Source organism: Lates calcarifer, linkage group LG24, assembly GCF_001640805.2.
Source record: "Lates calcarifer isolate ASB-BC8 linkage group LG24, TLL_Latcal_v3, whole genome shotgun sequence".
Classification (NCBI taxonomy): domain Eukaryota; kingdom Metazoa; phylum Chordata; class Actinopteri; family Centropomidae; genus Lates; species Lates calcarifer.
This window is the reverse complement of record NC_066856.1, coordinates 15,503,281-15,531,029: the sequence shown is the minus strand read 5'-3', so window position 1 is coordinate 15,531,029 and position 27,749 is coordinate 15,503,281. Positions and strand designations below refer to the sequence as shown.

Sequence of the window (27,749 nt, the reverse complement as noted above, 5' to 3'; positions counted from 1 at the left end):
GCAACGGAAGGCAGAGAGTTCATAGAGACAGGAACGATTTCTTTAAAATTGACTTTGTCTTTATCTAAAATGCAGTGGTAGATGTAAATTACGGGTGTCTTCTCCAGGAAAATGCAAGCGTTTAAGTTCGGGACGAGGCTAATAGCTGGATAGTTAACTATTTACTTAGGTAACTTCAGCTACTGGTGTTAACGTTATGGGATATTGTCACGAATAAACCAGAATTATGTTAACCTACCTTGCTTCCACAGTACAGTTAATCACTTAAACTTAGCACGGGTTTTACCTGAATAAGAGCATAATTAAATGTAACCGATAACTTCGTTACATTAGTGACTGTTTGTCAGTGGTGGAAAGTAACTCAAGAGTGAAGCGCATTTACTCAAGTAGTTACTGCTCTTTAGTGCAATTGTAAGGTGTTTGTACTTTGGTTGAGCACTGACATTTGATTGGTACGTTACACTTGTACTTCACATAGCGCTGACAAGTAACACATCTTTTACTCCGCCACAGTTATGTCACAGTCTCAGTTACTAATAACTTTGATATAAAATTGAATTGCAACACATGATCCACAAATAAAATGTGATGTATCCATGTATAATAAACTACCCATAGGGCTGCTATTGCATTAATGTAACAGTAATAACACCTATAATATAGGATAACATAGGATACTATATATAACACTCTTATACTCTAAGTGCATTTAGTTAATAATACTATAATAATCTATTTTTAATGTTATATAAGTCAAATTTGTATTTTTACACTGTGGTGTTACTACTTTTACTAGAGCAAGGAATCAGAGTACTTCTACCATTGTTGTTTATTCTATTGACCAGCTTAAGGTCATAGTTTACCCTTCTTCAGGTGCATTCAACGAATGTGCTCTGTCTGTGGACATGTGGAGCATCTACAGTGTACTAGTCTTTGCTCTAGCAGCAGCATCGAGCTTCACACCTGTATATGTCCTGGAGTTCTGCCAAAGTCCTGACTCTGACTGTCACAGCGATGACGACACAGCATCAAACAGCCAGCCGTCCCCACACACCACCAAATCCAGGTGGAACGTGAGTGTTTCAAACCTCCTACAGGACCTGGACCAGTTCAGAGTCTCCTGCAAGAAGCTTATCGGTAACATGGATTCATGTCTTTACAGCTCATATTAAAACAGGAAAAAGAACAGAAATGATGTCACCTTTATTTCCTTTCCTTTCTGTAGAAGCATTCCCAGGTGATGAGGTTGATGGCAACTTTGTTCGCACTGTGAAGAACTGCATATTTTCCAAATCCATTCCAACCCCACTGAAAGGACCGTTAAGACTGGCAGCAGTTTCTAAGGTGGTGATGTAATGTCAGCAGCAGCATCATAGATTTTACCATCAACATACCATATGACAAATTAATTAATATCTGAAATTGTCTCAACAGGACGCCATCGAGGGGATCTTGGATTTAGACATGGCTGTGACACAGTCAGAGGATTTCCTGCTTTATGCCAGTGGTGGCAGACTGCTGTTAGGATGTGTACCTCTTGCACACAGATACGGGGGTCATCAGGTAAACATGGATTTGTTTTTTTGTGTTGTGTGCTCTGTTTTGAATTACATCATACTTAATAGTTACAAAATGCATACTCCCACAAACATCTGGATTCTCAGTAAAACTCTAACAGATATACCATCATCTGAGGATTAAACTGGACCAGAAACACGTTGGTTAACAAAGCCAAATGAAACAAGGAAGCCTCTGTCGGCTGTGCACAATCTGAGGTTGAATCTGACCACAGCTGGTAAAGAAAGTGTCATGTGCTCTTTTTCCATTCCCTTCTCCAATAGTTTGGCTACTGGGCAGGTCAGCTGGGTGATGGCCGAGCACACTACCTTGGTCAGTACACCAACAGGTGAGAACATTTTGGAATTTGATTTCATGTATTTCAAAAGTACTCACATTCAAGGTGCATTGCCAGGTAAAGCCCTTACCTATTTTCCTTATATATACCATTTCATAGGAAGGGAGAAACATGGGAACTGCAGCTGAAGGGATCTGGAAAAACACCATATTCAAGGCACATTTCTTTATTTACAGTATATATCAATAAAGACATCAAAATCAATGTCTGTATTTATATAGATAATGCTGAAATCACATCTTGTATTCAGTATTAATAGAAAACACACAGTATATGTGGCTGAGATGTCACATCAACTCTTAACTTCAGGATGACTGTGCATCTTACCACAGGTCAGGAGATGGTCGGGCTGTGATTCGCTCGTCTGTCAGGGAGTTCCTGTGCAGCGAAGCCATGCATTTCCTGGGTGTTCCCACCAGCAGGGCTGCCAGGTGAGAACAATACTGATGAATGAAAGGCAAAGGTTTAATATCCTGTGTCTCACTAATTTTTATATGACTTTGAATCCATATATGAGATGCATGATGTTTTTGTTGAGTGTTTCCTGTCATTGATCTGATAATTTATTGCTTTGTTTTAGTCTAATTGTAAGTGAGGAGTCTGTGTTGAGGGATCAGTTCTACAATGGCAATGTGAAGACAGAGAGAGGTACAGAAAATATATGCAAAACCAGCTGCATTTAATTTCTCATTACATGCGTTCCATTGTAGTTATTTTACACAATTGTTTCCAAAAATGTTTTATATTAGTAACTTCTCTCCACTCTCTGAATCTTTAGTCTGCTTTGTTTTTTACTCCAGGAGCTGTTGTTCTGCGGTTAGCCAAGTCGTGGTTTCGGATTGGATCGTTAGAAATTTTGGCTCAAAGTGGAGAGATAGATCTCCTGAGGTGATACTGGTCACATGATCATGATAATATCAGGGCTTTGTTGTCATTTCTTCACTTCCTTTTTGCCAGCCTAACATAGTTTTATTGTCCTGTTGATTTTAGAAAGCTGTTGAACTTTGTGACTGATGAACATTTCCCTTCAATCAGTTCAGGTGACCCGGACAAGTACCTGGTGAGTCACATAAAAAGATATTTTCTCATGATTACTTTTGTGTGTTTGTTTCACTTGTATGTAGAAAGTACACCTAAGAGGGGTTGTGTATTCTGACGAACTGTGCTATTCTTTGTATTTTTAGGTGTTTTATTCCACAGTCGTTAATGAAACAGCACATCTGATCGCTCAGTGGATGTCTGTTGGGTTTGCACACGGTAAGAACCAGCTGAACGTTTCATCACCATTTGTACCAACATCTACTTATATCTATTTTGTGTCATCTTGACAGGTGTGTGTAACACAGACAATTTCAGCCTCCTGTCTATCACCATCGACTATGGACCATTTGGCTTCATGGACTCGTATGACCCCAGTGTGTACAATACTGCATATCTGTGTTTCATCAAAATATCTCAGTGTGTGTGTTTTGTTGAAACTCAAACAGACCTTTAACGTTGCAGATTTTGTCCCCAACACGTCTGATGATGAGGGCAGGTACAGCATTGGAGCTCAGGTCAACGTCGGATTGTTCAACCTGGAGAAGCTCCTGGTGGCTCTCAGTCCTGTGCTGACATACAAACAGCAGAAAGAGTGAGAAAACCATGACATACTGTATATTTGTATTCAAGGATAATTCTGGTATATATCTACCTGGTGTTCCCAGAAATGTGGCTATTGTGGTTCTATGAGTCACTTTGCATTCACCACCTCTGTTGTAGAGATATGAGGAAATGAGGACTCACAGAATCCGCAGTAGATACACTGTAGTTTTCTGCCCCTTCAAATTAAAGCTCCTCACATGAAGTATAATTGTTGACCTACTTCTTATCTTTTGTTCAGGGCTAAAATGATCTTAAAAGGATATACTGATATTTACCAGATGAGGTGAGCATTCCCACTGTTCACCCTCATGTTACATTCAAGCTATCACAAGAATAATATGTTATTTTCTAATCTTATATATGTGTCTATTTCAGGATTCACCAGATATTTAAAAGCAAAACTTGGGCTTCTTGGTGAAGAGGAAGAAGACAGCTACATTATTGCCTTCTTGCTCAAGGCAAGTCATTACAATTCTGAGTTGGCATGCTTACTATTAAATCAATGTAATCTCACTGTCTGTTTACTGGCAGTGTGCAAATTGTATTTTTTTAACTCACAAGATAATTTGTGTTTGTCTCCCCAGATGATGGAGGACACACAGTCAGACTTCACCATGACCTTCAGACAGCTCAGTGAAATTTCACAACTGCAGCTTCATAACAGGAACTTCACACAGGTGGAGTTAAAGCAGCAAACAGATACAAACCGTGAAGGGTTAATTATGATATCTGCTTTTGTAACAGCATAAATCACACAAAGCCATTGCATCAATTTAGAGGTATGTTTTTAATGTTTTTTTGTGTGTGTATTAGATGTGGGCCCTTGGTGACTTATCATCGCACAAGCACTTCTCTGATTGGCTCAGTATGTACTTCCTCCGAGTCAGCAGGTAAGCAAAGAAATGTGTATTGTCAAACTATGTCCTAGTTTGTTCTCTGAAATGTTTCTTTTTTTTCTCCTCCTGTTCAGACAAGAAAATGATACAGATTTGGATCGTCAAAACAGGATGAAAAGTAAGCCACTGAATCTACATATTAATGTTGATCAGCCCTTTAAAACCCAATGACTCATGATATCATGAGTCACTGGGTTTTAACATTTCTGTTATGTGATGATGTTGAATCTTGACCAAAACAGGAAGATCATCACCTGATTGCGTAAAATCTCTTTAAGGCGTAAACCCTAGATACGTGCTGAGGAACTGGATGGCAGAGTCAGCTATAAGGAAAGCTGAGAAGAATGATTTTTCTGAGGTATGTGTCTGATAAATAAGTGATGTAAAGTTTTTAACTGTTAAACCACAGCAATGGCCAATTAGTGACATTTTTCTCCCATTAGGTGGAGCTGCTGCACCGCATCTTGTCCTTCCCCTTTGTTACACAAGAGACTGCAGAGGAGGCGGGCTATGCAGCAAGACCTCCACTGTGGGCTAAGAGGTTAAAGGTCAGCTGTTCATCATGAGTGAGCCCCCAAAAGAGCAAAATACTCAAGTGAAGAAGAATTGTAACTTAAATGGTCTTTTGTGGTATATTTTGGTTAATCCTGTCAGGATAGTGGAATATATTTGCTCCAAAATGTCAAGGTCATAGCTGTGTAATGAAAAATGAAATAGCCTTTTGATCATAAAATTGTAATCAGCTAAATACCTTCAAGCACCTTGTATTTCCCCTTTGACTCCAAAATAAAGACAAAGATGCTGATTTGAGAGGCTGTCCTGTTGCTTTTTTATGCATCCAGGTTCTTATACAGTACCACATTAAACACTGCATACTATTCACATGCACAGCAGAGATACAAAATGTAACTAGGTCCAGTGCTGTTTCATTTGTTAGAGTTTTACAGCATCTTCAAGGCGTTACACTGATCGATTATGATACTTAATCCAGGGAGGTTGTTGCTTTTAGATAGACCGTACCGTATGTCATACATCATGTGTTTTTAAACAGCCAATAGCAGCAGGTTCCACTAGATGACAGGAGGACCACCCAATAAATCAGTCCAGTAAGAAATGATGCTCAGTCCATGCATTTCTTATGTCACCAGGAATTAAAGGGATTTATTTGGGTAAAAGACCTTTGCTAACTAACTGGGTACAGTGTATATTCCAGTGTAGGTGGGAAAGTGGTATATTTACAGCCCTCCAGGCAAATATGACAATATACACAATTCTATCGAAAAAATGTCTCTTTAAAGAATGATAACAGCATGATATTTTTTATGTCATGCACAAAAAAAATTACACCTCGTGTTTGTTGTATTACATTTTCCTACAGCTAACTGTGACAGTCATTGGTGTCTCAGCTAAAGTTTCAAAACTGGTCTGTAGAACAATTACCCTCTGTCTGGAGTCATGCATGGTTATGTCTTCGATAAGCACTTAAGGATAAGAAGGATAATGGATGAATGTCTGTATTGTTGAAGAGATGATGTGTGTATTGATCTCCAGTGGCTGATGTCTGTGGCTGTAAAACGCAGTTTTGCTGGAATCAAGAAAAGGCTGATTAAGGGTTAAGTTGTTCTTTATACTCCACAAACTACCTGCTCAAGCTAATGATCGCTACGTTTCTTCTGCATGGCTAGCATGAGTTCTGACATGAAGTCTCCACCTCCTCCCCCTCCTCCTTCTCCAAGCAGCGAGGGTGTAGTCCTCTTTGGCGGAGCAGGAGGCAGCTTCTTCACTGATCCAGAGGGCCGCACCGGTGCTCTCGGGGCAGCAGCTGCAGCAGCAGGTGGAGGAGGCGGCGGAGGTGGAGGGGGCGCTCCAGCCCCTATGTACACTTGCTGAGTTGGAGGAGGTGGTAAAAACTCTGGATCTGGTGGCGGAGGAGGCAGAGACTGGTCCATACCCCCAAAACTGGGAGGCGGCGGTGGTAGGGAGTTCATCAACAGCGGAGGAGGCGGAGGCAGCGAACCAAAGCCAGCGGCCGGAGGAGGGGGCGGAAGGAAGTCTGGTGGGGCCTCTGAGGAGTCATCCATGGGTGGAGGCGGGGGTGGAGGAGGGAGGTTGTCCATTGCAGGTGGAGGGAAGTTGGTTGGCAGGTGTCGCTGGGGGGGAACAGGTTTTGCATAACTCTTGGCTGCCAAAGGAGGTGGTGGAGGGAGCACTGGGTCTGGAGGTGGTGGTGGGAGAATCTCAGTTGATGGTAGGGGTGGAGGTGGAGGTGGAGGTGGGATATTTCCGAAGTCCTGAGAAGACAGAATATAAAACATTGTAACATGTACAGGAGGTGGTGAATTTACCAGGCAGGGCGGGTCTACACACTGATGTTTTAACTTGACTAAGACAAGAGACAGTCAGGATATCTTATCCATCCACCCTTTGAGAATGATCAAACGAATGATCACTTCACAAATGTGAAAATTTGACTCTATGTAATGCATCCTTTTACATCCTAATAATTTCCTATGAAGTTTCTTGGAAAGAACTGTAACTTGGAACGAGTCATTAATCAGTAAAAGAAAATAAAGTTCTGAGAAAGCAATTTGAGATAGTTGTGTTTGGTTAAGGACTGAAACTAAAGCTTATTTTCTCTTGTCATTGTTTATAGTCTATGAGGTGATTTTTAAAAATATGAGTAAAAGTCTTTTTTTGCTTGTTATGTTTGACCAACTGTCAAAAAGCAAACAATTTTAAATTGACTCTCACATATGACAAAGAAAAAAAGCAAATACTCAAATACAAATTTCACATTTTTGCATGTTTACCTGATCTGCAGTGCACTGATTAAAACACTTTTTAGGTTACATTAGTAGTTATTCATTCACAAGTCATTAGTTGCAAATGTACCAAATGAGCAGTGTCTGCACTTTCCCTACAATTACTAGAAATTTACATAATACTTTCCAGGAACCTTTCTATGAATATATAGTTACATATCACATGTCACTGAGATTTGGGAAACTGAAATGGGTATTTTTCACTGTTTTTTTATAGACTGTAGATTTAGATGGTTGTTTACCTGAGATGCAGGTCGGGGTTTGGTAGCATGACCGTTTGCCTGGCTTGGTGACTTGGCTAGAAGAAGAGAAACACCATGAGTGAACATACTGTACGAGGAAAAGGTTTGTACTAGTGTCACTTCATCTGGGTTGTTTCACATCAGCGAAACACTCAGCAAAGAGAGTTTGCGTGTCGTACTACCTTTGATGGTGGGTGAGGGCGTTGATGGATTGGAGCTCGATGGCGTGCTGCGGTTTGTCCACACAGAGCTGACAGCCGCCTTCTTCTCGGCTGTTTTATAGTTTTCATACAGCGACGCTCCGTACTGGAAGTGTAAGAAACACACCACGGAGTGTGACCTTAGACCTTTTGGTTTAGTGGAGATTGTATTTTGGTTATTAAAAGCAGGGTTCACATTTACCTTTGCAATGCGTATTCCAGTCACCCAAAGATTCATGGTCCAGGCGTCATCACAGCACAGATACTTGATGTACTGAGACTCCTTCTGGATTTGAGGATGCTACAGAGACAATTCCACATAGTAAATATGGTTAAGCCAGTAAAAAACAAACACCATCTGACCACCTACTTTGTTATTTTTTCTCAGAACTTTAATAGTCATGTGGCTGGTTGTGAGGATTTGCTGATTGTGTCTAATGTGTCAGTAAACTGAATATCTTTGGGTTCTGGACTGCTAGTTGGACCAAACAAGTAGGGATTTGTGACTGTCTGGTAGGTGGTCATTTTTACCAAACAATTAATCCCAAATAATAATTACTGATGATCAGTACAGCTCACTTTAAATGTGCATCAAGCTTGTTTTTTGGGCAACAACAGACCAAAGCACACAACCAGTAATCTCTAGGGAGACAAACTGAATAATGGCACCATGACCTCCTTCTTTTCAGCTGTTGTACAAACTCTATTGTATTTCATTACTTTAGTGAAAAAAAAATTTGCAAAAAAAATCCACTGACTCTGCCTGAGGGCCTTAACTAACTCAGGAATCATGATGATTTACTGTTTTCGATTAGACGTTATCACAGGGTGCCACAAGGGGGCAGAGTGAATCTAGAATCCGAGTGTTAAAGGGCAACACTAATTCAATAGCTTATATATTTTCATTTCCTATTATTTGATATAATACTGTTAGTGTTCGTGAACAAACAGAGAAGGAAACTGTATCTTATAAATAAATTGTATCTTCAGGTACGCTGTTATCTTAAATGGGAACCAATAAGATGTTTACCTGGGATAGTCTTTGTTGTTGATTTTATCCATTTAGAAAATGAGCAGTCATACTGATTACAAAAGCATTTGCTGGTCTAGATTGCTTTCCACTGTAGAGGAAGTTAAATTTCCACATAATGTGATATCAGTTGTTCATGATTAGAGTGACATTAGAGATTACCTCTAGCAACACCTCTGGTTTGGGCAGCTCATAAACACCCCCCCCCACCACCACCACCACCCCACCAATGACTCAAAGGCCACCATCTTCATATTATCAACCGCAGTTGAAGCAGCTTTTAACAAGTTTTACTACATTGTGCCATAAACACCAAGGACAAGAAACCACATGAAAGCCAGCCAGCCTTCCAAAATGTCCACTGTGACAGGCCATTTTTCCTTTGCCCTTGGACAAACAGCACCTCATTCTCCTCCCTTCAACTCAAACCTTGAGGACTCTGTCTTTCACTGCTAGGTAATTCAGTTTCTTTGCTTCTCTAAGCTCTTTTCGCTTTGATCCTCACCATCTAGTCTAATGGTATCTGCTGATTCTAGTGTTTCCAAGACGAGATAGGGAAAGAACGCAGACTTTCACATCCCTTTAAGACTTGACCACCAAACCATCTAATTCTCTCTTTTTTCATGTCAGCATTTCTCGCTCTTAAATGGATACCTCCCATTAATGTTAATATTCTCCATTTTAAAGTCTCTTTTAATTAAATGCATGGCTCTTTTACAGTTATTTCTTTTAAAGGAATGTGAGGAAATGCTTTAAAAATCATCTTGTCATTTTCATTCCCACCACCCTCAGCTAAATTGGACAAAACCGAGTCCTTTCACTTCTTCAAACTAAACTATTTATTGCATTTCACATTTCCAGTTAAGCAAACAACTGTTGGGCTGACCATAGACCCTGAAACCACCATGTATTTATAATCAGCTGCATTGATATCTCGTAATATAATGTGTAAGACAAGTATTTTTGCATGGACAACAACAGAAACATTTGGTGTTACAGTCTAGTGTTCTCAGTTATAGGGGAAGTTGCAGCTTCGCTGTTAATCAAAAAGGGTGTGTCACTGTACACTTGATTAATAACACAACATATTTTAAACTTACCTTCAGAACAAAGCAGAAGTCAGTTGGGGCCTTGTATTTGCTCTTAAAGTCTTTGCCATAGTAGACGTTTACATTGTCAAACTGGAGGAAGCAAACAAGGTCACGAGATGACTGAAAAGAAATAAAAGAAGATTACGTTACAATTTGATCTGTAGTGTCTTTTTTGTTCTCTTGTGGTTTGTTTCTGTGTCTGCTGAGTTGAATATCTGCACTACAAATGGTGTAGCAGTGCATAATGTACTGTATGAATGGTATGTTTGGGAGTAGAAGCTGCCAAGAGATCTAAGATATACCGTAAATGAATATACTGTAGGTATCCAGCAGGGAGTAAAAGCTCTAGTTATATTCAGTGGTGCATGAAACAAGAGTGGGGTTGATAAAGCAGAAATGCAACACACAAGAACTTTGTAGTCCCAGTGAAAAATGAAAAAAGCCGACCTCACATCTCATTAGGATTTCAGTTGATATTGCAAAAACATCTCTATATCTGCAGGATTTTCATCTTTAAAAACTGCTGTTCAACTTTCTCGAGTACAGCTGAACGTTCCAGCTGCTGTAGAGGTGTGTTTATTCTCTGCTCTTTGCCACAAATGATGCCCCCCCTCTCTTTTGACCCCTGACCTTGGTCTTCCCTTTGGGCACATAATAAATTCCCGAGGCCCTCAGCTGGAAGAGCCGCTGCTTCCAGGACTTCTTGCCGTCTTCTTTGAGGTGCAGCACCGCCTCCAGATCAGGCACGATGATGGAAGTCCCGCAGAAGTTCTCCTGTGGAGGTGAAAGAGGGATGAAAGGGGTCACTGAGAGGAGCTCCCACTGGTGTAACTGTTTAAAGAAAATGTTTCACTATGGGTTTGTGTGTGTACATATAAGTTTATTTACCTGTATTAATATATCCTTGTCTTTGTCTTTTATGTCTTTGAGAGCTTTCTTATCCTTTTTCCATAGATAAAAGTTCTGCAGGAATAAAATACAAAGTACATTAATGATTACAGTACGCCTGATACAGCAATTTCCCAATATATTAGCAATTTTTAGCCATGTGAGCGACATGACTAGGAACTGCTAATGTGGTTTTGAATGAAATGTCGCAACAGCTACTGGATAGTTTACCAAGAAATCTGCTGGACACATTCATATCCCCCTCAGGATTAATCCCAGTAACTTTGATGAACCTCTGACTTAAAACACTTGCAAAACCTTCATTCCTTTTGGTGATAAGTAGCAAATGTTAGCTTTCTAACACACTACTCTAAAATGGTGTCCAAGGTAAACATTACGCCTACTTAATATCAGGATGTTGGCATTGTCAGTTTGAGCATGCTACAGTTGCATGTGCATTTTAACATTTGACTGCTGTGCCTTAGTGCAGCTACAGAACCATTCATGTGGCTGAAGACATCAAATGTCTGTAGTCCCTCAAATACGTATTCATCATTCTGATTTTTATGTGAAGTAAATGGACCTCAGAACTTGTTCAATGAGGATAAAACATTTGATTTTTTTTTTTAAATCTAAATTTAAATATACTGAATATCAGTTCAAACACTGGTTATCAGCAAACTCAGTGGGAAACAATTCTCTACCTGCTTTCAACCCAACCCCCAACCCCAACTCTTTGTCCCTGTGTGACTGAGCTAGTTTGATTTCATATCACAGTCTGCGCCTATATATTTTCACAGTGGTTGAGAGAAAGCCCAAAGGGGAATTCTATTCTGGTAGCTCTTGTCAAAAGTTAAAACCGTAAATTGATAGGGACGTACGGTATAAAACAGATCTGTCTTTTGCTGGGGGACGTGGAAGACATGATGGAGGACTTTAAAAATGAGAATATCTCACCAGTTTTCCAATGCAGCTATTTATCTCTGCCAACAGACCCAATACATTAAATACTCTGGGACTATAAAGGGTTCCATTATATCAACAAACATGCCAAGATCTCACTGTCTTTTGCCTGAAGCTGTTTTGTCTGATATATTACAGTGAGGACATAAATGTAAGAGGTCATCCTGCACGGAGCAAAGACATCTCATAATTCAGACAATTCAGCAGTGAAAATAGCCAGATGGTGCTCAGCTGAAACAATGTAGAGATAGACTTGCACAAACCAAGGCCAAGAATAATGAACTAGCCAGTGTTGGACTTTTGAGATATCACACGCATATCACCTCTGATTGCTCAGTGTATAGGCTGCTAGATTTAAAGAGCTGAAGCTGGTGTGTGGTGGAGTGTACAGTGAGGGGGACAAACCTGTGGGTTTTTGAAAACCTCATATTTTTCTTTGCGCTCTTGAAAAAGGACTTTGTTCTCGCTGTCCCTCGTCCATGCTGAGAGTGGCTCCACAAGGTTCTCGTGGTCTTCAAATGCCCGCTCTACAAAAAAAAAAAAAAAAGGTCTGATTTTGTCACACTGATCTAACAGAACATTATTATCTAAACCAGAGTCTACCACTCTTTAATCTCACTTTGTATTTTCTGTGGCACCTCTGTTTTGGCTTTGTAAAACAAATGCTTTATCCCATGTACAGCAGTTCACTCTGTCACAAATCTTTAAATCAGCTGAGCTTGGTTCAAAGTCAGTTTCACAGCTGTATAATTGTCTGTTTCAAATGGGCTGAATTAAGGAAGGGCTCCATAAAATACAACCCTCCCCACTTTGCTGAAAGAACTTTAAATGGGCACTAAACCTCAAAAACACATTAAGAGCACTCTCTACCTCCTCCTCTCTGCCCACCCACACAAGCAGTGCCTATAGATCTCCATCATGTAGTGGGCATTTGACTGTAGTTTAGCCATGTACCCCAATTGCAGGTTACTGGCCGAGGCAGAGGTAGGCATTAAATAAATTGCTGCCAGCGTTCCAGTCTATAGTTTGACTATTACAATCATTAAACGGATGGTGTGACTGCGCTGCTGGAGTGAGTTATTAGGAGTAAAAACCCCTTTGAACTACATCAGCCACATGCTGTGTTGCAGTGGTGTGGATGGTGAGCATGTGGGTGATTTTAACAGTTAAGATTTGTTTGAAGATGCTGTTGCTGTTGAGCTCTGTGGGTGTTTACTGAGCATGACTAGCCTTGGCTTTTATCAGTAAAGATTAAACACTAGCTTAAATGTTTCAGTAGTTGTAACATAACACATACTGTGTCAGGGGGGGTCACGCATTTAAAAATGAATGAACTCAAACAGTTTCCATTGTCAAGTTGTCATGCTGCCCAGTTAGTCAGAGATGACACAAGACACCGCTCATCCCCATGCAAATGAGTCAAATTGCCAACACAGAAGAATTTATAAGTGGCTATCTGTGTCTCAGACAGCTCACTTAAAACATGGTGTATCATTTGGTTAAAAATAAACAGCGTTAACCACAAGGAAACACACATTTCCTCATTTGTTTTTGCACTGGCAGCATAGATAAATCATCTTTGGGTGCTGTACTGTAGTTTATTGTGAATTAATCTCACCTACTCTTTTCTGCTATATAGCCACTAATAACCACACTATTTCCTCCTGTTGTAGTGACGTTTGACAAAAACTACAGCACCCAGACGTTTAAGGAAATAACTTTAAACATTTTTTTTTAAACATTTAACTGTAAACTTGTGACCAATTTTTGAAGATTTGCATCTTCAACAGGAATGAATGGACTTGGGGAAGAGTGCCACAGACAGGGTAGGGATGTTTTGCGAAATGGACTTAGACATTCTCGATTTTGGCATTTAATGGAATAATTCCAGGCTTATCCTTTAATTTAGTGTGTCACAGCTTAAGTAGCTGCAGATAAAATTACATGAATATAATTTTCAAGCAAAACAATATTGACTTAGATTTTATTGCTTGCAAAGGTTAATGATTCTACCACCGGTATTTCATTGAAACAGTGTCACGATGGAGTACAATGACTCCTTGTTCATGATATATAAGCTTGGTTCTTTAAAAAATATGAATTATCTCCGTAACAATCTGATGAAGTTGTTAGAAAACAGAGAAAACAGATGTTAACAAACGGCTGGAGAATCTGACGTCCAGCAGCTGAAGTAAATATAGCACAGACTGCTCAGACAGAGGATTGAGATCATAAGGCTCCTATTTCCGCATGACAGAGAGGATGACTGACAGTGTCCGATACAACAAATTAAACCCACCTGTCTACACTGTGTGTGTGTGCAAGAAAGAGAGGGATAGAGAGACTATAGGAGAGAGGGGAGGAGGGAGAGAGAGATGAATGGGAGTAAGATCAATGTTTCATTGTGAGCTCGCTGCAGTGTGGTCGCCATCGTGCCAATAAAAACACAGTCCATCATCTGGACCACGATGAAATATCCCACACTGTACATTGTGTGTGTGTGTGTGTGTTTAGTTGACAATTCATATAAAAACACACTGAAGGCTTACAATGTTAAAGTGGTAATCTACCACCGCTGTGTTTTTCTGATTTTGTTGATATATCTGCTGCTCAGCTAGTGCGTATTGCTGTGGTGTTCCTGCACTACATTACCCAGAAATCACTTGCCAACAAAGCAGTGTCGCAAGTAATATGACATCTTTTTCTTTGTATTTTCTGTTATGAAAGGTTGGTAGTTTTAAGTAGATTTATTACAAACTAATGCTGGAAATGTAATACTTTTTATTTTCACCTGAAAATACTTAACCACAAGATGAACCACTACAGTGCTACATCAACCAGTGGCAGCACATTAAAAGCAATGGCTATTGTTGATAGATTAATCACTGGTCATAAACCCTCCTCAGCCTGTGTGCTATTGTTACCTCCCAGGTATGCAGAATCCACCACATGGTACAGAACATTATGTTCAATTTTAGTGCAGTAACTCACCGAGTTGCAGCTCAGGGTTGGTCTCACACAAGCTCCAGTCCACATTGCAGTCGCAGTGAGTCTTTTCAAACAGGTTGTCCAGAACCTCCCTGACATTCTGCCTCTCATCGACCATCAGAGTTTTGGAGCTGCCGTCATTCATCAGCACCTTCACCACCAACTGTCAGAAAAATACGACTTTATTTTACTTTGCACTACTTTGCTATATTTTCTCTTCAACAAGTGAAAACTCTCGCCTGAAAGAATAGTTGGACATTCTTGCTTCTATTGAACTTGTTACCTTTAGACAGAGCCTCACTAGCTGTTCCCCCCCACATTTCCAGTTTTTGGCCTGAGCTAATCATCTCCTGGCTTTTCATCTAACTCTTCAGCAAGAAATCAAGTAAGCATATCTTACAAAATGTCAAACTATTCCTGTAAGTGTTGGTTATAACATGAGGTTTTCTGTGTCTGCATGACAGATTGAAGTTAAAGGTTTCCAACATGTTGTGGACAGCAGCAGGTGACTCTGGAGTGAGGCATCCAGTGTCAGCCTTAAAGCACATGCAGGTTGTTTATTTGCCAGTTTAATCACAGGCTACGTACAGTAAATGGCTGTTTCTGTCTCCTAATGCTAGCTTTACTAGAGGATGAGCATCAGCACTTCAGTCTCTCCATTCTGTTGAACGTCCTGTGCTTTTTAGCAATTTCTTCTCAATTGTATTTGTCTATTTTTACAGTCTTAGCGCATCTCGCCCCAAGCTGGCTGAGATTAATTTTGCTCTGGAGCAGAGCAGCACTTTCCTCACATGCTCATATGGCCTCACACTTCCTCTCATCTGGAAACAAATCCAGCTTTGGGAAGCTGAGGAGTTTCACAGAACCAAGGTCAGCCAGTTGCTTTGTGTCATAAAAATGTGGGTTTCAGAGATGTTATCACAAGAAGGTTTAGAGTGTTAGATCACATGTTACTCGGTCTTGACCTTCCCTGGAAAACAATATGGTTTTGGCATGTGGTTGAATGAAATGTCACTAGATAGCAAATAATTCTTCCTCTTGCAGTACTCCCTCATGCAAGGTAGACATCCTCAAGATACATGATTCATGTTGAAACCGGTGGCTTTATCTGAAACCTGAGGCCCTCTGATCACTACAGGAAACCACTAAGAGTGCACCTTGCCCTTCTGTGTCTAACAACCCAGTGACAGATGCTCCTGTGAAAGCGGCCAGTTGTCTGTTTTTCCTCAGCATTCACACAAACATGGTGATTTGGAAAAGCAGTTTTTTACAAGTTTCCTTTAAATTCTCAACAATCTCTAAAAATGTATAATCACTGTCTTAACAGGGAAACAGTTACTCCTGTGCCATGAGCTGAGGTGTAGGACATGGCAGTCAGTTTGGTTTCCTGTAAAAAAATTTTTTTTAAAACTGCAGACCTGGCTCACGTCTGCACTTTTGTGTCCTGCTTTGAAGATGAGAGAGTGACCACATATCACCCAAAGAGGAAGCCATGCTGTCCTGCACAACGTTGGCCAGGATGAAAATAGCCATCCATTACTGTGATTGATGGCTCCTCCAAAAGAAAAGAAAGGAAGAAAGAGCCATGCTATGTCTGAGCATTACGTCTTTTACAGTCAAGTCCTTGTAGCCATAATTCACAATGTCTTTAAAGTTTACTGTTGCCAGAGGATATAAGATCAGAGGACTCCTGGTCATCTTACCTTTTTCACTTTAGCTTCCTTGAGCTTCTCAAGAGCAAGTTTGATTTTGTCTGCTTTCATCTGTGCCTCAATTTCCTCCTAAAATAGGACAAACAATAATATTATTCATATTAATATGTATTGAGACAGTTGAATTATGGTGAATAGATGCCCATCTGCCATTAGTTCTGATCTATTATAAATGGCTATGCCCTATCAAAACATCACTGGGTTAAAGTTGCACTTGGATACTTTGGGAAATGTTGGTCAGTACAAAGAAATCATCATTGATGTCAATAAACTACACATGTCAAAACATTAAGGGAATACTAGTAACTAAACAAGACATAACATGTTCATTAGTGAGGTTAAGATGATTAAGAAGATTTTGTCACCTTTGGACAGAGCCAGACTAGCTGCTTCCCCCCATTTCAAGTCTTCATGCTAAGCTAAGATAATTGCCTGCTAGTTATAGCTTAATATTTACCCTACGGATATGAGAGCAGTATCAATCTTCTCATCTAACTCTCAGCAGGAAAGTAAATAAGAGTACTTCTCAAAGAGCTACTGCTATGACAAAAACAGTGCTATGGGTAAATGAGGGACAAAATATCCAATTCTGGTGACTCTTTTCTGTGGTTGTAGCAACTCAATGCTCTTCAGGAGGTGCAGTGTTTTGTTTTGATTTAGTTTTAATTTATAACATCTCATGGGTGAAGTGTCCATTCAAGAATTTTATTTGTGAAATCATATCTAATCTACTGGATCTCAATTACCAGGAATATGATACCCTTTTCTTTGTCTTATACAGTAAGACAGGTGTGTTTTTACGTATAAATCCTGCCAACAGTGCAGTTTTAATGAAGCTGTACACCTCTGTCTGACAATGACGCATTCTCTGCCTCAGCACAGCTGGTGTTTTTACCTCAGAGGGATGAGGTAACAAGCTCTGCTAAAGCAATAAGCTCCTGTCTGACTTCAACCCCCGATCACTGCCACATCTTCCCTCCCCTTACTGCAACCTTTGGTATTGATCCTGTTACTCTTTCCTGCCTCATGGCTGTTATGTGTTTGATCTGTTCCAGACAGACCCTCGGCTGTTTCGCCTCACTCAGGTCTCTGTAACTGTAACAGATGCCTCCGCCCAGGAACAACTTCGACGTGATCTCACCGTCCAACTGTTATAAGAGCAATACCACTCTTTCCCAGTTCCACAAAGACAAAAAGGACTCACCAGAAATGTATATGCTGGGAACTGGTGATATTTTTGTTGTAATACTGTCTTGTCATGAAAGGCTTAGAAGGCACTTACTCTTAGTAAACCAAGAAATGCCACCAATAAAACAGACTGCGACATTATTGCCTCTTTCTGCTTCATGTTTCTGCTCTTCCTTATTATATTTTAGGAGCCTAACAGTGCACAGCTTTTTCCCCCTCAATGTCTGTCCTCCCATATTGTGGCATTTTCTTTGAAACTGTAATACACTCCCTATTAGTCTGAAAAGCCTTTATTAAAACTCTCACTTCTTAAATTTTGGACCAGGTCCCAGTGGTAGAGAGGTTAAAAGCCAGTTGCAGAGATGCTATCTTGTCATGCAGACAAACTGTACACAAGCTGACACACCTTTGTTGGCTTTGAAGACTGAGGAGGCGGAGGTGGTAAAGGGGAGGCGGCAGAGGAGGCCGGGGTGCTAACGCTGCTTCGTGTGCTGCTCGCTGGTGAAGCGTGGGGAGAGGCAGAGTGGGTGCTCAGGCCTTTAGGCGGCGGCGGCAAGTCTGATTGGGGCGGTGATGGCACCTTCAGACCTTCTATCTCTGCTGCAAGCTTCTCTTCAGTCGCGCTGAGGTCAGCCACCAAATCAGCCATGAGCGCGTCCAAATCATTGTCCTCCAGTTCATGGAGCGACTCTGGTGTTAGAAGCAGAATCATTTTGTCAATAACTCACGTGTGCAAAGAATATTTTTATAGTTACAGTAATAGTCTGAAGGTGTTATTCTCTGTTAGAAATGACAAGTCAGTAAATGCTTTTAAAAATACTGCCACATGCAATATACTTTAGTTCCTGTTTTGAAATGACTTGTTATTTTTCCTTAAACATTGAGAACTTTCTTTTTTACAAGTTCCTATTTTCTGTTATTTTTAAGCAATGCAATGACAGCTAAATTAAGGTTTTTATTTCATTTCACTCCTCACTCAGCTTCCCATGTCTTCCCTGAGAAATAAAGGCTGTTAACACTATAGGGTAGGCAGGGCTGAATTATAACCATTAGTTACCAGAATTTACAACTTTTAAACCCTTTATATAGTTACGTTTTAGACTAACAACATTGCTCTAGGGATTTCAGTCTGTCAGTTAGTAAACATCTAGACTGAGCTATCTCATCAACTATCCTGAAATTCTGTATAGACATTCATGGCATCCTCAGGATCTTCAGTGATCTCCTGAACTTTGAGGCTTAAAGGGCCAGTGTGTAGGATTAAGTGGGATCTCACGGTGGGGTTGGCAAAATTTTCCAAAAAGTTCTGATATATCTGACTTGAAGTGCCAATAAAGCCATTATTAGTGGTTGTTAAGCTATTGAAATTTAAGAGCTATATTGAACGAAGCACAGCATTAATACTGACTGATCATTCAGTGTTTTTACAATCAGTCTTGGTTAGTAGCCATTACTGGGGTTTTTAGCAAAGCATGCTAGGTTATAAGTCATTTCTGAGGAAAAGTAATTTACATTTTTGTCATTCTGTTTTGTTTTGTTGGTGTTTATATTAAAACAGCTGGAAACTCCAGCAACAGCTGCCATCTTGAGTTAACCGATGACATAAACAAATCACAATGTTATAAACATAAGAATGTCTCCCATCATTACATCACTACCTTCCCTTCCACATGATGTGAACACAACATAACCATCATCACTAAATGCTGACATCAGCATTTATTTCACCACTGTGCCTGAGTACAGCCTCACAGAGCTGCTGGCATGTTTTGCTGCTGGCATTTTTAGTTTTGTTGGGAAATGAAATTATTTATTCTTTAATTGATCATTGCTTGAGACATGCCTTTGTTGTAAAGAGCTGCATAGTATACCTACCGAAAACAGGGAAAGAAGAACTGATAGTAAAGTGCTAACAACAACAGAGGCTGTGACCTTGCTTTAACATTATTATTGCTTGTTTTTCAGCCCATGAGAGCTACAGGCAAATACTGACTAATTGGCACATATAATGACCTTAATCTTCTGAAATCACATCTGGAACAGTAGCCACATATACTGCAGAGCAACTGAATGACAAAACTGCCATTTTCTAGATAACTGATTACATGTGATATATTCCGGCAGTTGCACAATTGACATGTTGTTGCAAAAAAATAAATGTGCAAAAGTTTAACACCCAGCTCTTTGTAGTATTTCTACACACATGACAGACAAAATGCTAAGTCACCATTCAGGTCAGTGAAGCCAATGGAGAAGTTGATTTCCTCATTGGTGGCGGGGAGAAGTAGAGGTTCGGGAGGTACCGTTTCCTGTCCGAGACTCTGCAGGAAAGAATGAACAAGGCAGTGTGTTTATAAGAGCATGAATACAATATCTGTGCAGCCACAAAAAGCCCCAGAGGCTCAGAGAGTTAATGCACAACACATTCTGCATACACTGAAACATAAACTGTCCCCAAACATTATGTAAGAAAATAGAATGTTTACACGTTTAATGTTACATCTGGTTTTAGGTATTACACCTAACAGGGCTTCTATGTGTTATAATAAGCCACCTCCACCCGTCCATATAGTGAAATGGAAGTGATTTAAAATGACTGGTGGGCTGGAAAACAACATCAAAGTGATCAGCAGGGCTTTTCACTAAGAAAGAAAAGCGCAATCTCTAGCTGGCTCATGAGTTTGCCATTTGACCTCCCTGCTACAAGAGAGTGTAATTTATGGTTGTTAGATGACCACAAAGAGTGTGTCCCCCCGCTGTGTCTGTTGTGCTTGCCAGTCTAGAGTGTCTCAGTGATCGATGGTGGGTTTTAGTGAGTTCGTCATCTGTCTTTAAGGTAGAAAAGTCTATTTAAGGTGTTAGGTGTAAGAATTAACCCTGAGAAGTCTGGACAAAATGGGTGATTCTATATACGTAGCGTGAAAGATGCATACAATCCTTTCAAGCAGAAGTGATATTTTATCTGTGAAAACAAAGAGCATCTGATACATAAACTCCTATTGCACTACAGAGAGAAAAATCTTTTTTTCTTGGAATTTGGCCTTTTTTGACCCACAAAAATTGCAAAAGACCTGTGACATGAAGTGAAACTGAAAAGTGAATGTTTGTTCTGTCAAAATGGAACTCTAGGCTATTCTGAATCCAACCATTCTTTAGTATGCACTGGCCTTTCATCTGTATGTATTTATTAATTAATTATTCTTACAACTATATTCTGTTTTTCTTTTTCCTTTTTTAAAGTCAGTCAGTTTTGAACTTTGTTGTCGACATTGTGGAACATTATCTTTCTTTTCACCAGACTTTTAATATAAAATTATAAGAAAAGAAACACTGTATTCAATCCTTGGAAATGTAGTTTTTTCTATTATATCATTCTAACTTTCATTAGGTATTTATATCGAGTCTCAAAAGTAAACAGTAGTGGGGCACAACACTACTTACTTAACAACAGTTAATGAGCATTAACAATAAGTAATATTGAGTGATAAATAATACAATCTGAAACAAAAACTAAACATTGAGAAGCAAAAGTCTTATGAGTGTGGAGTGAAGTGCAGGAATAAAATTGTATGACCAGTCATACTTAGTCATATAGATGCCTTGACAACTACTTAAGCTTACCTGTGTGAGGAGGTCCATCTCCCCCAGCAGGTCGCTGAACATGGCGTCAATGTCATCCATCTGGTTAAAGCAACAACAGAAAGTCAGACATAGAAAATGCTCAAAGATCAAACTTTAAACTCTTTGTCCCAGGTAACAAAAACCGTTGGAGCACCACGTGTATCAATGAGCTGTATTGCTGGTGCTGCAGCAGCAAGATTTGGATTGATTGGACATGGTTGTCATGACAAATGACAGTCAAGGAATGTGTGGAATGAAGAGGTAAATCCATTTGCATGGAGACACAAATGTTAAATACATATGCATGTTAACTCAGCCTGTGGTAAGACACAGCACTGCTGCTTTACTTTGAAAAGTATGTGGTTGTAACATGTGCCCTGAGGCTGTGCTATCTTGCAAAACATCTTTAACCCAGTTTGAAGAAGAAAACTATGTATGCATAACTTCCAGGCATTCATTTTTTCGCCAGAACTTGTTGTATCTTGTTACAGATGTTGAACTGGAAGGTGCAATATTCATTTTCACATTTCCTATGAGCTTTAGATAAAATTCACTTTTTTTTATTAACAGAGCTGCACTTATCAGACCATCAGTTTTTTTGGTAGAAACCATGCACTCACATTGAATGATTTCAATATACAGTGTTTGCTTCAATCATTGCATATAACAATACTAATTCATTTCAAATGCTGTATGCTAGAAAACTGAAAATGCTTCAAGATCACAAACATTGATTACTGAAACATGCTGAGTCCGTGAGGAAAATGAAACCATTGACATTTAAAGTATGCAAGCATGCATACTGACCCTTGTCATAAATTGCTGATTTAGTCTGAGGGCCTATTCATACAAATGACTGTTAAGAGTTTTTTTATATTTTAACCCTGACGTGGGTAAAATGTCAGCATCAACAAGGTTCATTACTTCAGTTCAGCAGTGCAATAGCCTGAGGGACGACCATAGTAGCTGTGTTTTTCCTGAAAACAACTCCTGAAGATTCACTCCAGATTTCCATCTGTAATTACGTACAGTAAGCTGTCTCTAATGTATCATTTGAAGCCTCATTTCTCAAAGCAAATGTTATGATGGGCTAGAATGTGCAGTCAAAACAGAGTCCCTATTTTCTTAACAGTGGAACAAAACCAGTAGTAGTGAGATACGGCATCAGAGAAGGTTTGAGTGGGAGTTAAATCAGTCACAGCAGCGCATAAATGGTGTATTAACATTAGTAATGGCAGACGTATGATATAGTTTACTACTGTGCAAGCTCAGTGATCGAGCAGATAAATGTGCAATAACTTGATCTGAGAAAACAGCTGCTGGTACAGCTGAACCAGACAATTCTGAGCCTAATAACCACCAAACCACGCCGACTACTGAACAGAAAGACACCTGCTTTCTACCAGTGGTTCTGAGGCTGTAAATGAGGCTTCAATGAGCTGCTTTTTAGTCACGCTAGCACTGTTACATTTATTCCGGCTAATGTTTGAAATGATAAAAAAAAAAAAAACACTTGCAAATGACAAGATCTTACAAAACGGAAACCATACTTTGGATGAATTGTCATAAAAATCTGTCCTGACATGTATGTTCCCAAGAGGATGAATCCTGATGACTTTGGCCTGTCTCTTTCTCATGCACAACTATAACGTTAACAGTTAGCATTTTTGCGCTAACTGCCGAATGTAATGCTAACGCCTTAAACTGAACATCGGTGTGTTAGTATTGTGATTAAGGGCATGTTAGCATGTGTACATTAGCATTTAGCTGAACTTCCGTAGTTACTAAAATCTATCAGTGTTTTACAGATGGCAGCTAACAAAATATGACCGAGACAAACTGTTTTTGTTCGTTCAATACAACATCAGTGCTGCTTTTGGAACAGTCTAGCTATGAGTTAGCATGGTTATCTTGGAACTGCGAGAAAAGGTAGGCTCACCGGCTAACATGGCGCTGGATCCATAGATGTCAAAGATACCAACTTTTGAAACCACAAAAGGCAAAGCCATTTTTATCTATAGCACCTCCCAACAACAAGGCAATTCAGAGTGCAATCATAGACTGTCTATGAGTGCAGTACATAAAACACTAGCATAGTACAAGAGTTAAAGTTCTCCAGGTGCAAAGGCATTCTCATTATGCAGGTGAGGAGGGGGAGTATCGGTTTTGCTACCCATTTCTCCCATTTTTAAAATACACTCATTATCATACGGTCTCTGAAATCAGTTGAATATAAATAATTAACCTACATCAATGGTCATCATCTCTTTTCAGCAACTGACAAAAACAAGTATTAAAATCTCACACATTTTGGGGCCTCCCTTTGGGTTGGTTCAGTCCAACCTGTCGCCGATCGATCGGAGCAGACTGAGGCTTGGGCGTTTTGCGTTTTTGACGCCCAAAGCGCACAGTTAGAAACAGACTGACAGTTTGACAGGCGGCTCTGCGTCCTCACAATGAGCACAAGTGTCCAAATGCCTTTTTTTAAATATCAATTTTATCTCTTTAGGTCGCTCCCTCACACCCAACCGACCGCTGACCTCTGACACCTCTTCCAACATGTTTCAGGCACACATATTTTAGCTGTGAGACTTGAGATGCTTATATTTAAACATTAAGTTGAATACAGTTCAGACAGTTATGTTCAGGTTAGTATTATGGTTAACTAACAGTTCAATGTGGTTAAGGTTATAGTAACAATGTATGAGCTTTGACATCTGCCCGTCTCAGAAAGGCCTCACAGTGGCCACATACTCTTTACACAGTGTTTTATATAGGCCTCCCTTTTACTGTGCTGTTAGCCACTAACCTTGAAACTAAGTTGTTGTTTTTTATTTCCACCCACCCCTTAATCTCATTGGTTTAACTTAACCAATAAGATTTCCTCTTTCTCATTGAAATGTTTGCATTACTAAATCTCAAGTCTTAACTTTTTTTTTGCTGCTATGGTACATTAGATATGAAAACACCGTCTCTGACAAAACATAACTCACTGCTTTCACTCATTACAGTTTGCAATCTGTTTAGTAAACTTTAAGGTCCAGCAAGAGAAGGGAAAGTGTTTGCAACAAATTAATTAAAATACACCAGAGGTAAATCCTCCGTCACACTACTACAGAGGAGACGAGTGTGACTGATCATGATCCAGGCGAGAGCTCATACGGTGTTGTGACATGATGTCTCTAATTCGAATGTGAACTGGATCAGTACTGTTCCAGTGTCTAACAGATGGCATCTGCGCATATGATTGGAAGCTTATGAGAGACTTCTACCTTCTGATTCCGTGGATCAATCTGGGCAGACTGTAGATGAAAACATGCAAAACTTCTCCTCTTCTTGAGTTTCTTTGAGCCTCAGCCAGTAATTTCCATGTCACGTGTGTATGCGTGGGTCTTTCTAACTGTTGAAGCATGCAGGCCCACTCCTCCACCCCTTTATACAAATGGTTCACCCCTAGAAGGAAGTGGTAAGGGTACACTTCCTGACACTTGCAATGTTGAAATTGTGTAGGAAATGGTGACATGAGCAGCCACTTACAAACTTCATGTGACTGTTTTCTTCACTGGTATTATGTCACATTTTAATGGTCTGAAAAACCTAATTTTTACAGCCCAGTATGTGGTTATGTGTGTAATACTCTGCATAAAGGGTAAACAAAACATAACCATTAAGCAGTTACAACCTCAAAAATGCAAAAATTGATAAAAAACACTGAACCACATGCTCTCAGTATTTAAAAAAATCTCTATTATTACCACTCCTTTATTATTTACATTCCTTGAGTCTCTTTTTACTGTGGTGTCACATTTTAGTTTCTGTTATGACAACCACAATACAACAGATCTCTCTAAAACCACTGCAGTATGATTCTGGTCCACGTCAGCTCTTTGCTCACCAATAACCACACAGAGCACGTAAGCACTGAGCGCCTCATACCACTTTTAAAGTCACGAAAGGAAAAAAACACTGTATCAGTCAAGTCACTCCTGGCAGCTGCTTTTAGAGGCCAAATGCATTAAATGGCGCGATTTCAACTTTCATATAGTGAAGAGAGGTTGAGTGTTGCAGCTGGTCATATCTTGAAAACAAACAAGAGTCTGCTAATGGAGGCAAAAGTTGACCCAGTTTTAAAGCCACTACTTCTACAGATGAATAGCACATAAATTGATTAATATATTAAACAACTGGCACACACAGTAAGTGGTAAATGGCAAAAGAAAAAAAAAAACTTTGAAAGAAGGAACCGAAAAGGTGTTAACCTCAAATTTCAGGGTTGTTGCATGCACAGTATAGCAATATGAACAAAACACTTTAAAATCTTTGGCTCAAGATGACGTGGTTGACATGGACATGTTGTGAAATCATTCAAAAGATTTTTATCAGCAACTCTGGAGAACCTTCACAGTTGGAAGTGGAATACTGGCATGACTACCAAAGAGCCATTACTTATGCATAAAGTGTTCTGAAGAGAGCTCAGTTTTCCATTTTAATGGAACATGTCTCTACAAAGACACCAAACTAGTGACAACTTTAGATTGTCCTCTGTGAAGTGAGAGGACGAGAGTGATGGGATAAATTAATTTTTTGTCGATAAGTGCAACAAGTTCATGTTTGTGAACTTATTATATGATTCATATTCACATTTCTTTGAATCACAAAAGAATGTCACTGCCTTTTTACACCATTTCTATTTTCTTTCCAGAAAGCACAAAATATGTGATTTGTCAGCATTCATGAATATTATTGGAAACACTCAGGCATGAAATCTGGCAACCCTCCAAACTCATACAATGCATTGTGAAAACACACCACCGTACTTGTGGTATTCTCTGAAATAAAAGACTGAAAATATAGCACGCAAGTGACTTTTGCCTTCCCCAAGAAGAGAGTTCCCCCTTTAAATAATGTCTCAATATGTCTCTGCCTTTTTTTATAAGTCTGCACATGTGTAACTCAAGCTTCAGGCCAAAAAAATGGAAACCAGACAATAACTCTGAGTCACTGAAAAAAAGCCCAGCATGTTTACGATCATGTACAAAAACTCTGTCTCTGACTCAGATCAAATATCTATACATGAGTCTTAGGCAGATATGTTTACAGAACTGGGTATACTCCACTGTCAAGTAGGGAAATTACGGACTCTGCAGCAGAAAAAAAGCCCCAGAGGACATAAAAACCTCAAATCATAAGTGGCATCTAACATCACACAAGATCCTATCTGTTGAGGAGGGTTTGTGTGAACTTGGATAAAAACACAAGACCCTACAGTGCTTGAATAACAGGGTATAGGCTATGTGCATTTAAAAAAAACAAAACACAAAATACCTGTGAGTCATTCAACAGTGTGTATAAACATACTGTATATTGCAGTGTTTTCTTGCTTGACAACACTCAAAGCAGAAAACATCCTGTCAGCTAAAAGGTTTTTATTCCATCACTTCAATTGGACATGTTCAATGATACGCTCTACACATAATTCAGCCCATTTTTCTGTGATCTAATCTCATCTTAAAAGCCAAATGTACAAAATGTGATGTTGCTATTATCATTGACAAGTTGACAGCACCCTTAGCTTTAAAATAAGAGGCCAACCCTATCAGTCTCATGTGGTTATTGAGTCACATTGTGGTCTGACACTAGAGCTGGGTCCACCCAGTTGGAAAGCGGACAAGAGCACATACGAACTAACACCCTTTTCATCATATTAACATACGCCTAATGACTGCTCTAACCCTGTACAGCAACCTAATTAATCGGTAACACGGTAACAGTGACCGTTTTGTTTCACTTTTATCCTGTTTTAACATAATTTGATTACTTACTTAGTTTTTCTACAAAGGATGCTTTAAATCACTACGTCTGACAGGCTGAGTCAAATCTTCAGCTTTTATTATGAACATATGTCTATCGAGTTCAAGGCAATCTGCTGTAACTGTAACAATGACATGGCCATCATCTAAAAACAACAGAATCAAAGTCATGTCCGCTCAGAGGAAAGCAGCCATGGGTGTTCACCGTTAGCTGAAGGTACAACATCCAGCGTAACAGAGCTGTAACTCACCTTCTCAAATGTTTTAATCCTTGTTTCACCAGTTAGCTTCAAGATAACAGCTTCATGGACATCAGTTCAGCCTGAAAGTATTATTCACTAAGAAAAATCAACACCCAAAAAAAAAACAGTCATATGCAGGCAGATTTGGGTGTGTTGATGTGGATTGCATCTGGCTTTCTGACTGTTGACTTCTTCCTGCTCAATGCGGAAGTTCAGGTCTAGACCTGTCACTGCATTCTTGCTAAGAGCTCAACACTTTCACAACAGTCTTGTCTGGGCAGCGCAGGGCCACCCCCCCACGCCTCCTGAACAGCGCTCCTTATCTGCACTGTACAACTATTTCAAAGCTGCAAACAGGGGACGCTCCAGGAGAAAACTCCAGTTTGCTATGACGTCCAATCAAGACTATGGCTGGTGATTGACAACCACTTGAGCAGATGATGAAGTTTGTGGAGAAAGAAGTCTCGGTGGGATCGAGAGAATGGCTGAATCAGCAC

General features: G+C 39.8%; 2 protein-coding genes across 4 annotated transcripts; one reads left to right on the top strand and one right to left on the bottom strand.

Annotated features, from left to right (window-relative positions):
* The first annotated feature begins 905 nt into the window (after positions 1-905).
* Positions 906-5,265, top strand: LOC108899996 (protein adenylyltransferase SelO-like). Its single transcript, XM_051066749.1, is given in 20 exon segments — positions 906-1,137; positions 1,226-1,344; positions 1,435-1,563; positions 1,842-1,906; positions 2,015-2,071; positions 2,248-2,346; positions 2,496-2,563; positions 2,716-2,803; positions 2,906-2,975; positions 3,100-3,172; positions 3,247-3,330; positions 3,419-3,548; positions 3,798-3,842; positions 3,935-3,950; positions 3,952-4,017; positions 4,144-4,236; positions 4,373-4,448; positions 4,451-4,573; positions 4,734-4,813; positions 4,899-5,265. Coding segments are annotated over 20 exon segments (1,836 nt in total). The 3' UTR covers positions 5,022-5,265.
* Positions 4,328-27,494, bottom strand: apbb1ip (amyloid beta (A4) precursor protein-binding, family B, member 1 interacting protein). Of its 3 annotated transcripts, none has more exons than XM_018700758.2 (14): positions 27,262-27,494; positions 21,201-21,260; positions 19,807-19,900; positions 17,986-18,269; positions 16,383-16,460; positions 14,683-14,842; positions 12,097-12,218; positions 10,729-10,803; positions 10,471-10,614; positions 9,850-9,960; positions 7,922-8,020; positions 7,702-7,825; positions 7,520-7,575; positions 4,328-6,746 (listed from the first exon to the last, which is right to left on the bottom strand). In XM_018700758.2, exons 2-14 carry the CDS (start codon positions 21,258-21,260, stop codon positions 6,108-6,110), a joined length of 2,046 nt encoding a protein of 681 aa, XP_018556274.1. In that variant the 5' UTR covers positions 27,262-27,494; the 3' UTR covers positions 4,328-6,107. The 3 variants fall into 3 exon arrangements, with proteins under 3 accessions (XP_018556274.1, XP_018556276.1, XP_018556275.1); XM_018700760.2 differs by lacking the exon at positions 27,262-27,494 and adding an exon at positions 24,473-24,624; XM_018700759.2 differs by lacking the exon at positions 27,262-27,494 and adding an exon at positions 23,140-23,332.
* Between the last annotated feature and the right edge of the window lie 255 nt (positions 27,495-27,749).

Coding starts and splice junctions, on each gene's coding strand:
- apbb1ip (XM_018700758.2), bottom strand. CDS start 21,260: ATGGATGACATTGACGCCATGTTCAGCGACCTGCTGGGGGAGATGGAC. Junction 8,021..9,849: donor ACTTCTGCTTTGTTCTGAAG/GTAAGTTTAAAA, acceptor TTGTCTCTGTAG/CATCCTCAAATCCAGAAGGA. Junction 7,826..7,921: donor CTGGAATACGCATTGCAAAG/GTAAATGTGAAC, acceptor TTACACTTCCAG/TACGGAGCGTCGCTGTATGA.